A 10,955-nucleotide genomic window follows, 5' to 3' on the forward strand; every position below is an offset into this window, starting at 1 on the left:
CTCTAATGTGGTCAAGGAAAGAAGTATTACATCCATCCCTGAGCACACAGAGTTCTTGGATGACACGGTGCACCGCCTCTGAGCCGTGCACCCCTCATCCTCCTCTGTCCCAGAGCCGGATTACAGTTTGCGCTGTCCCCGGACCGTGCCGCTCTCATCCCCCTCTGTGCTCAGCCCCCTGGCAGAGCAGACCCCCGCAAGAACGTTCGTCCTTCCCTGGTCTCCTCTGTCAGGACGCGGTCAATGACTGTGCTCCAGGCAGAGATGGCAGCGTTACCTAGCTACTTCCTATGACAACACCCCTGGTCCTGTTTCACCACCTGGTCCCGGAAGGGAGTGGTAGGAACCTTGGGCACATATCCTGGAATTTGGGCCGGCCTACTCTCACGTGATCCTGAGCCCCTTGCCTGGATATGTGCCCAAGGTTCCTACCACTCCCTTCCGGGACCAGGTGGTGAACCTGCAAGCGCTGCCCCCGGAGGAGGCAGACCCAGCCGTGGCAGTGCTCTGTCCAGTACGTGCCCTCCGTGCTTATGTAGACAGAACGCAGTGTTTCAGGACCTAAGACCAGCTCTTTGTCTGTTATTGTGGGGAGCTGAAGGGAAATGCTCTCTCCAAGCAAAGGTTGTCTCACTGGATAGTGGATGCCATTGCTTTGGCAAACCAGCAGCAAGGTCGACCGTGCCCCCTTGGTGTGACTGCCCACTCCACCCAGTGTGGTGTCCTCTTGGGCTCCAGCACATGGCGCCTAGCTAACAGACATCTGCAGAGGTGCAGGCTGGGCAACACTCATCACATTGGCCAGATTCTACAATCTCCGAGTGGAGCCTGTGTCCTCTCATGTACTTGTTTCAACCAGCTAGTACCGGACCTGCTCAGGTGTTTTCGCTTGCTCGCCATTCCACTCTACGGACTGGATACGTGCGATATTCTCATCAGGTGAGCTTCCCCGAAAGCCCTTAGTTCCTCCAGCACTTCTGACGTCAGCGCCAGTGTCTATTGCCTGCGCGTCGACTTGGTGCCTCCTGTGTGCATGGTCCCTCCCCTGAGCGATCCCCACATGTGTATTTCCACTGTAAGCCTCTCTGAGCATGTGTCTTTCCCTCGGCAAGCCACCTTGCCACCCTTGGGGTTGTAATGTTCCACCTGCGGCTGGATACCCCAGTGTTTCCTCATATGGATCCCTCTGGGTCACATGTGTATTCCTTAAGTCCCCCCTCTGGGTTGGCTATAATTGTGCTAAATAGGAGTCCTTTGTCCATGCCAGTCTCATGACAGGGATCTCAGATATACACAGAGCACTGGAAGACAGCAGAGAAAGTGGCGTGATTAGACTGGTATCCCCATTAATAAAAACAGCAAATGTTTAGTTTTTTATGAATACACAGTTTTAAAAGGATTTTTTCTTCTACAAAAATGTTTACTAGACTGAAATGGTATCAGAATTGTTAATTACAATTTGTTAATATTTTTAATAAACTATTTGTTTTGAAATACACTGCACCTGAAAATCACTTTTCCTCATATCCAAAATTAAATGTCTCTTGGCTTTACAAAATATATGTTAATTTTGGGGAAAAGGTTATCTGTGCTGTCCTTTAATGTAGACATTATTGCCTATTTAAGATTATTCTGTTGTGGTTTTCTTTTCTTCATAAAGAGGTGAAGAACAATGGCAGAATCTTTCCCACCATCAACAAAAAAACGAGAAAGGAGAGGGAGTATGACTGAGCCTCCATGTGAGTCAACCCACTTTAATCTCTCATATTTTATCTTTAAAATAACCATGCATTGTTTAGAATTAATCTCTGCACATTCTGGACATTCTTTCAACAAAAATTTGACTTTACACTTGTGCAGGTGATTAATCTTAATTCTTAAATATATTAATTATAATGATCTTAATAATTCTCTCTCCAGTGATGTCTTCCTCCAGCGGTCCACTGACTGAGGAGCTTCAGTGCTCGATATGTCTGGACGTGTTCACTGATCCAGTCAGCACTCCATGTGGACACAACTTCTGCAAGACCTGTCTGAATAAGTGCTGGGACAACAGCCAGACCTGCAACTGTCCATATTGTAAACAAACATTTAAGCACAGACCTGATCTCAAGATTAACACCACACTCCGAGAGATCGCAGATCACTATAAAAAGAAAAGTCCTGAGAAAAAAGCTGAAGTTGTGAAAAAAGCTGAAGTTGTGTGTGACGTCTGTGAGGACAGAAAGCAGAAAGCCCTGAAGTCGTGTCTGGTGTGTCAGAGCTCTTACTGTGAAACTCACCTGGAGCCTCATCTGAGAGTGGCAGGTTTAAAGAAACACAAACTGATCAATCCTGTGAGTAATCTGGAGGACTATATATGTCAGAAACACGAGAGACCTCTGGAGCTGTTCTGTAGAGATGATCAGACGTGTGTGTGTCCGATGTGTCTTGTGACAGACCACAAGAACCACAACACTATTTCTTTAGAAGAAGTAAGTATGAAGTACTAACAACACTACAATATTTCACATATATACATTAAAATTGTCATTTATACTTACCCTCATGTCATTCCATCAATCAAATATTCTCTATTCATAGACTCAGTTGATTATTCAAGACACACAGCAGAAGATCCAGGACAGATTCAAGAAGATCCAAGACGTCAAACACTCAGCAGAAGTCAGAAAAGTGAGTGATTGTGGTTGCTTATTTTCTGGACACATGAATTTAGACATGATGAATGCATGTACTCTGTAATATGAACTGTGCATCATGCCCATAAACAGTGAATAATTAATTGATTGTCCTGGTTGCTCAGAGAAACACAGAGAAGGAGAAAGCTGCCCGTGTGGAGCTCTTCACTGATCTCATCCGCTCCATTGAGAGATGTCAGACTGAACTGCTGGAGATGATGGAGGAGCAGCAGAAAGCAGCAGAGAAACAGGAGGAAGAGCTCATTGAAGAGCTGGAGCAGGAGATCACTGAGCTAAAGATGAGAAACACTGAGCTGGAGCAGCTCTCACACACTGAAGATCACCTCCACCTCCTACAGGTCAGTCAACATCTCTCTGATCAATGATAATGACACCAGAACACTCCCCATGCTGAAGGATTTCTCCTCTCTCTCTCCTGCTGTAGATTTACTCGTCCCTGTGCAGCTCCACAAACACCAGGAACTGGTCTGAGATCAGTGTGAAGACTGATGAGAGTCTGGAGGCTCTGAGGACAGCTCTGACTAAACTGCAGGACTCTCTACAGGAGAAACTCACACACACTGGTACAGCAATATCAAACACACCGTACAAATACATATATTTATTATCTTTATATATCAGTAATAAACAATGAGTCTGGTCAAGCTGAAATAAGGGACAATATTCCTCCGCCCTGGTGAGCAACCACCTAGAAAAGTTGTTAAAACCAATTGTCGACCACACTCTTAGAAGAAAAGGTTCTATTAGCCCTACGTATTTGGAATCCCTAAAAGGTTCTATACAGAACCCCTTTCAAGGGTTCAATAATAAGAACACTTTAGGGTTCTTTGTAACCAGGAAAAAGGTTCTATATGGAACCTTTTGGGCTCATTCCTTATCTTTTTTTGTCCTTTTCGGATTAAATATTTCATATTATTGACAAACATCAAGAACCTAAAATGTATTTATGAATGCATGTGAATGATCACAAATTCACGATATGGGGTTTAGAAAATGTATATAGTAAGATAATTTTATGTAGTTAACCAAATTCACACGAAAAGTGTCATTTTAGTTTTTCTCCTCCAAAAATCAGCCTGATTAAAATGTGAAATTAAGTTACTACAACAGTTTAATAAACAATAATTTAATTACAACAACAAAATGTTTCAGAATAATGCAACATATGAATGAATAATAGCCTATAAAGAACCTTTTGTGCCAAAAGGGTTCTTTTTAGTAATCATAGAACGTTTTTCAGCATAGGTTTTTTGGAGTTGAGTTAAGATCCCCATGCTTCATATATAGAACCCCAATGAACCCTTTTTTCTAAGAGTGCAGGACAACTGGAAGCTGTTAGGGTCTGGAAAATGCTGGCTGATCTTGATCAACAGCTTATTTTTCCACCTGAGATTGCCAACACTAATCTCCGACCAGACATTGTTTTGTGGTCTGGATCAGCATGCATTGTTCAACTGATAGAGTTAACAGTCCCATGGGAGGATGCTGTAGATGAGGCATATGAGAGGAAGAAACTGTAGTATGCTCATCTGGCCACTGAAGCAGAACAACTAGGATGGAGAGTCCAGGTTTATCCAGTGGGAGTGGGTTGTCGAGGACACACTCTACAACGTCGGATTCAGTGGCCAAGAGTTGTGTCGCACTGTAAAGAACTTATCTGAAGCAGCAGAGAGGAGCAGCAACTGGCTGTGGTTGAGACCGAGAGATTCTGGCTGGCTATGTACAGGCCGCCATGCTACGATTTTGTAGAGTCTGGTGGCTTATTTGGGTAATTTGCGTAGTTATTATTACGTTCCTGTGTATATTGTGTGAATGATATTGGGCAGATATTGTATTTTGCGGAAGTTAGTATGTCATACGGAACAGTTGCCACTGAACCTGCTTTAACGACGACCGTGGGGCACGACAGCCCTAATCAAACGAGTTGGCGCGTATCAGTGATGCGCGGGTCAATGTATAAACAACCCGCAGCCGACCGACGTTTTTAGCTACCCGCCCGCAACTCGGACCGCAAAAAATAGTAAAAAAAAATATTGTACCCGACCCGCTTCCTGACCGCATTTTTTAAAAGTAGTAAATGCTCATCAGAGCGTTATTGGGCCATAGACGTGTAACAACACAGCATCGCAAGAAGACGTAGGCCTACACATAACAAAGGCAAAGCCAGCACTTTGGTCATCATCTTTTATTATTTCAGCAAATGTCTCCCACATTTTTACTCTTTCTATTTGTGTATTTGCGGAGCTTCCACTCCCCAGTCTTCACCTTTTCTCTTGCCGCCTTCATCTCTCTGCAGACTGTAGACATGGCCGGTTCGTGAACGAATCGTTCTTTTGAACCGGTTCTTTTTAGTGAAACGGTCGAACCAGTACACTAACTCGAACTGAATCGTTCGAAACAGTTCGCGTCTTGCGTCAGTGCTGATCCACAAATTTACTAAAGTTACTCACTTTCAGACATGCCTGACAGTCGCCTACGAATCGAAAGAAATCAATATCCTGAATTATATTTTACTCCAGTAACTCCAACAGTTCACTGAACCGAGACATGTTGGTGCCACTGTTGAGAGAAGTGATGAGCACGAGCAGCTGATACTATACCGACCGCACAGGGACAGCGGTTCTCGAATCATAGAACCGAGAACTGTTTAGACTGAGCTTGTGTGTTATCTTCGTGCCAGTTATTCAGCCAATAATGTGTAGGGCTGTATATTTCATCAAAATTGTGTCTAGTACTATATTAATACAAATGTTTAATTGCCATCTTTTTTCAAACGACCCGACCGACCGCGACCCGAATATCATTAAAAACATTTTTGGATGACCCGTAACTGCGGGTAACCGCGGGTGACCGCATATGGTTGGGTTGCGAAGAGGTTGTGGTTAGGTCACATGTGTACTACGAGGAAGGAGCCACTTCAGGATGGAAGTAGGTCTGGGACGCCATAGTCAATGTGGAGCCCTCTTGAGGTGTTGTGGGCTAGTCGACGAAACACTGAGGACGGAAGGTGACTGCTTGAAGACCCTACAGATGTCCCCTACTTGACTCAATCCAGACGGTTGTCGTGCTGGTCCACTGGGGAGATCACATGGTAGTTGCAGCCGTTGTGTGTGTTGACGCGCCAAGTACACTGCAGCCGTTAACGCCGGACAGAAGGAGATTCACATCACCATATGGAAAGAAGCGTAAATGGATGAGGAAGCATAGGTTACTGTGAGTCCCGTCTGCCCAGTAAGAGACTGTTCACGTCCCGTCTGCCCAGTCAGAGACTGTTCACGTCCCGTCTGCCCAGTCAGAGACTGTTCACGTCCCGTCTGCCCAGTCCCGTCTGCCCAGTCAGAGACTGTTCACGTCCCGTCTGCCCAGTCAGAGACTGTTCACGTCACGTCTGCCCAGTCAGAGACTGTTCACGTCCCGTCTGCCCAGTCAGAGACTATTCACGTCCCGTCTGCCCAGTCAGAGACTGTTCACGTCCCGTCTGCCCAGTCAGAGACTGTTCACGTCACGTCTGCCCAGTCAGAGACTGTTCACGTCCCGTCTGCCCAGTCAGAGACTATTCACGTCCCGTCTGCCCAGTCAGAGACTGTTCACGTCACGTCTGCCCAGTCTGAGACAGATAAAGAGATGCCCATTTGTGTGGCCACCAAGGCAATACTGGACTATCTGGAGCATCTGGCTTGGATCCTGGACACGCCTGTGTCTGCTGTTCCAGAGCCGGAGCCAGTGTCTGCTTTTCCAGAGCCGGAGCCAGTGTCTACTGTTCCAGAGCCAGAGCCAGTGTCTGCTTTTCCAGAGCCAGAGCCAGTGTCTACTGTTCCAGAGCCAGAGCCAGTGTCTGCTTTTCCAGAGCCAGAGCCAGTGTCTACTGTTCCAGAGCCGGAGCCAGTTGGGGGGGGGGGGGGGGGGGGGTTATGTCACAGTGTCTGGTTGTGTTCCCTTGTTTGTCACTAGAGGTCCTTGTTCTCATGGTGCCCTTCACATTTGACTTCATTTCCCTGCATTCTGTCTGTCACTGTCACTAATCAGTTCATTGCACTCAGCTGTTCCCCGTAATTATTGTTCCCAGCTGTTCATTGTTAGTCTTGTTAGATCTGTGTATATATTCCCTGTCAGTGTCAGTATGTGTACGGAGTTGTTGTTTTATGTCACCATACTTCCTAGTCTGTATCTGCCCGTTTCTTGTTTTTGTCTAATGTTTTGGATAGCCTTATTTAATTTTGACCCCTGTCTGGATGACTATGAGTTTGGATTACCCTTTAATTAAAAACAACTGCTTTTGGATCTTCTGTCCGTTGTGTTTGTTCGTGACAGTTATTCTCTAAATATCAGCAGAGAGACATTGATCAGATAAAACATGTTGTCCACAATTCTTTAAATATAACCTTAAATCTTGACAATAATTGCACACATAAACATGTCAAAGATCTGCTGATGTTTTATTGTCATGTGTCTCTACAGAATTGAAGAGGATACAGCAGTATGCAGGTACAGTGTGTGTCTGACCTACACTAGATTACATTCAGATACTCACAGCTTCATCACTGACCTACAGTATGATTACACACTCATTACATATTACACACATCAGCACAAGTCTGTATTAAGTTGTGATTCATATTGTCTGTTTTCTCAGTGGATGTGACTCTGGATCCTGATACAGCTCATCCTAATCTCATCCTGTCTGATGATGGAAAACAAGTGAGACATGGAGACATTGAGCAGAAACTCCCAGACACACCACAGAGATTTGACACATACGTAAATGTCCTGGGAAAGGAGGGATTCTCCTCAGGGAGATTTTATTTTGAGGTGCAGGTGAAGGGAAAGACTAACTGGACTTTAGGAGTGGTCAGAGAATCCATTAACAGGAAGGGAGCATTCGATCTGAGTCCCAGTAATGGACACTGGACTGTGTGGCTGAGGAATGAGAATTCATATAGGGCCTTAGCTGATCCTCGTGTCTCTCTGTGTGTGAGAGTGAAGCCGCAGCGGGTCGGTGTGTTTGTGGATTATGAGGAGGGTCTGGTCTCCTTTTATGATGTGGAGTCCAGCTCTCATCTCTACTCTTACACTCATCAGTCTTTCACTGGGAAACTCTATCCATATTTTAGCCCATGCACTAATAATGGAGGTACAAACTCAACTCCACTGATCATCATACCTGTCAAACACAATCAATTAATTTAGACCCCTAATATGAAATACACAATGAAAACTATTTATATAGTTAAAAAAAAAATCTAAACATGTTTTGCTATATTTTCATCATATTTTTTTTTTTCATTGTTAAAATCAAACAACTTTGATTCAATCCTGTTTTCCCAGGACATGTCCTGGTTTTCAAAAAAACTGCTGGGAAAGATCAGCTCTACAGCAAAATATAGATGGGAAAACAAGGAGGATGAGGAAGAAAAACAGGATAAAGAGGAAGAAAACTAAAGATATAAATATATTTTGTTAGTTTGTTTTTGTAAGTTTGTGAGAGGTATTTTTGTTCAATTTGGAGGTATTTCTTTTAGTTATTTATATATTTATTTTTCTAATACAGAAGAGACATTATCTCTATCATTATTTTTAAAACCTGTCATAATACAACATGTTGAGTAACCCCTGAGAAGCCTATCTGAATCTGTGTCTTTTACATTTTTAAATTCATACAGAGGTGGCATAGCCTATTTTAATTGTACTGAAATTAATAAGGCATCTTTGAGTAAACTTCAAGTATCATTTGAATATCTGTTGGCCGGGCCGAATCTACTGGTTTTTGGTAATCAAAATATGGTCACCCTAACTTTTCTGAGCGAGCATTTAGCAGAAACACACGGTTAACAACATTTGAAGAGGCTGGCAGGCTCTGTAAGAACATACCTCACAATGGGGTAAAAGTTGCCCCCCTGTGGGGCGAGAGGCGCCCAAAGTCGACCCACAGACATACTATGGCGAAGGACGGCCAATGAAACGCATGTTTTTCCTACTATGGTGAATTGGCTTTATGCACAGCTGCACTACTTCCTGAACTTAAGCCAGCTCCTTGTTTCCTGTCTGCCATTATTGGCCGAACTTGATTAATTCAGGTGTGTCTGATTATTGTTGTCGTGACTACTGAGGTCAGGCACACCTGGATTAATCAAGTTTGGCCAATAATGGCAGACAGGAAACAAGGAGCTGGCTTAAGTTCAGGAAGTAGTGAAGCTGTGCATAAAGCCAATTGTGGGATATTGTATTGAACATAGCTCTGGATCACAGTGTCATAGAGACTAGAGGGTAGGCTCACTTTTCTCAGACAACCAATCAGTCTCTCAGGATGATTATGAAGCTATCAAGCCATGTCCTAGCAACCATTTCGAGCACCATAGCAACCATTCAATTTTGGGTAAAATACGGACAAACCCAAACGTTGGCTTAAAAGTGTCATTAATAAATCTAACCCAAGGGCTAGGTTTGTCCATATTTTACCCAAAATTGGGTTAAAAAACCCAGCATTTTTTAGAGCGTAGACTTCCATTAAAGGAGATCAAAGGGATATCTTTGGATAGAAGTGTCATAGAAACATGAGGGTGGTTTCGTTTGATTAGGGGCAGCAAACAGCCAATCATAAATCACCTCAAAACTTCCTGGCTATGTCCAAGCAACCATTGTCAAGTACCCTAGCAACTCAAATCCAAAGAGGGAAATCTTCCATTCTGAATGTCAGAGAGAGGCATGGGAGTTGGTTTATATCATTCATAGTGACAAGCAGCCTTTGTTTCATCAATGTCAGCTGACAATGTCACTCCATAACAACCAAAAACAATACCTTAGCAACCTTACCTTATCTCTGCATCAGAACATCGCAGAGAGTTGGGGGTTGGCTATTTTGACACATGCTAGCAAACATGACGTATGCAACATGCTACATATGCCAGCTGTGAATAGTTACATGCTAATTGCAATTAGCAATGGGTTAAAGATGATAAAAACAAGAAAACATATGCTAATATCATTTTAGCAACATGCTAATCATGCTAACATAATGGTAATTATGCTAATATCGTTGTAGCAGCATTATAACTATGCTAGCATAATGTTAGCAACATGAAATCATTCTAGTGTCTTATTAAAATCATGTTAGCATCATGTTACCATAATGATAGCAACATGAAAATCATGTTAGCATCAAGCCACCATAATTTCAATTATGCTAGCAATAGTCTAGCAACATGCTAATCATGTTACCATCATGTTAGCAAAATTCTAATTATGCCAGCAAAATGCTAATCATATTAACATGCTAGCAAAATGTTAATCATGTTAACATCATGCTAGCAACATGCTAATCATGCTATCTTGAGTCTATCAACATGCTAATCATAGTAAATCATGCTAGAAACATGATTAGTGATGGTAAATCGTACTAGAAGCAGGTGGTATATCATGGTATCGCAACATTGTTAATTGTGTTGGCATCTGCCCAAGCACCACTCAAATTTTCTTCAGGAAATGTACAGATCTAGTTATGATTGCTAATTATATTGTGAAAATATGCTTGTTTAACAATAATTTTATTTTCAACTTTTCATGATTATCCATGCCATTGTTTTCTAACATTTTCACTTGACAAAGTGAAAGTGCCTGGGATATTTGTTAACGTTAAAATAAACCAAACATGATCAATCAGTCCCTATATCTTTATAACTAAATCCGAAAACAGTGCTGCTTTTTTTTTTTTTTTTTAATCTATAAGCTATACTTACTTATTCATGAATATTTGTTTCATAATTTCATGTTATCCTGTTTTTTCCCCCATCACCACTTGTCAAAGTGAAAAAATCTTAATGTAAAATCTTGACAAAAACAAAACTTAGTAAATTATTGTAACCTTGCTCAATTATCAAGATCTGTTGAATTATTGCATCAAGGCTGTTTGTAACATCTCAAAACAAAATGGTCTGTGATATTACAGCGGTACATTAGATGGTAATACCTTGATATGACAGAACTGTATGATTATTCAAATATCATCGCATGTACATGGTATTTCAAGGTACCTTAAAATGCCATGGTATTATAATCATGGTTGTCAAGAAACACACGAAGAAACCTGGCATTACCGTGGAACTCAAATATGAACAACATGGCAAAACCAGGGTAATATTTCCCTAAGAATAGAACAAAGTATTCAATATATCAAATCAATTCCAGTCATTGTGAGAGGATGGCGTCCTCTGCTGGACACTTTTGGGAAATGACTGTTTCTTGTTAAAACAAATGGTTGGT

General features: G+C 42.5%; 2 protein-coding genes across 4 annotated transcripts in view; both read left to right on the plus strand.

Moving 5' to 3' along the window:
- LOC120483790 (E3 ubiquitin-protein ligase TRIM39) overlaps positions 1-7,901 on the plus strand; it is a 210,250-nt gene extending 202,349 nt beyond the window's left edge. Inside the window, exons 3-9 of one of the 2 annotated variants that reach the window (XM_089122575.1) lie at positions 1,653-1,739; positions 1,921-2,474; positions 2,584-2,673; positions 2,804-3,037; positions 3,124-3,262; positions 7,158-7,184; positions 7,333-7,901. In XM_089122575.1, the coding sequence (XP_088978701.1) occupies positions 1,673-1,739; positions 1,921-2,474; positions 2,584-2,673; positions 2,804-3,037; positions 3,124-3,262; positions 7,158-7,184; positions 7,333-7,886 (1,665 nt within the window). In that variant the 5' untranslated portion in view covers positions 1,653-1,672 and the 3' untranslated portion in view covers positions 7,887-7,901. The remainder of the gene's footprint in view (positions 1-1,652; positions 1,740-1,920; positions 2,475-2,583; positions 2,674-2,803; positions 3,038-3,123; positions 3,263-7,157; positions 7,185-7,332) is intronic. The other variant, XM_089122576.1, reaches the window with a different exon arrangement.
- Positions 1-10,955, plus strand: part of meaf6 (MYST/Esa1-associated factor 6) — a 28,125-nt gene that overhangs the window by 7,005 nt on the left and 10,165 nt on the right. The gene's annotated exons all lie outside the window — the stretch shown is intronic.

The sequence above is a fragment of the Pimephales promelas genome, chromosome 18 (genome assembly GCF_988280905.1).
Source record: "Pimephales promelas chromosome 18, fPimPro1.hap1.1, whole genome shotgun sequence".
NCBI classification, from domain to species: domain Eukaryota; kingdom Metazoa; phylum Chordata; class Actinopteri; order Cypriniformes; family Leuciscidae; genus Pimephales; species Pimephales promelas.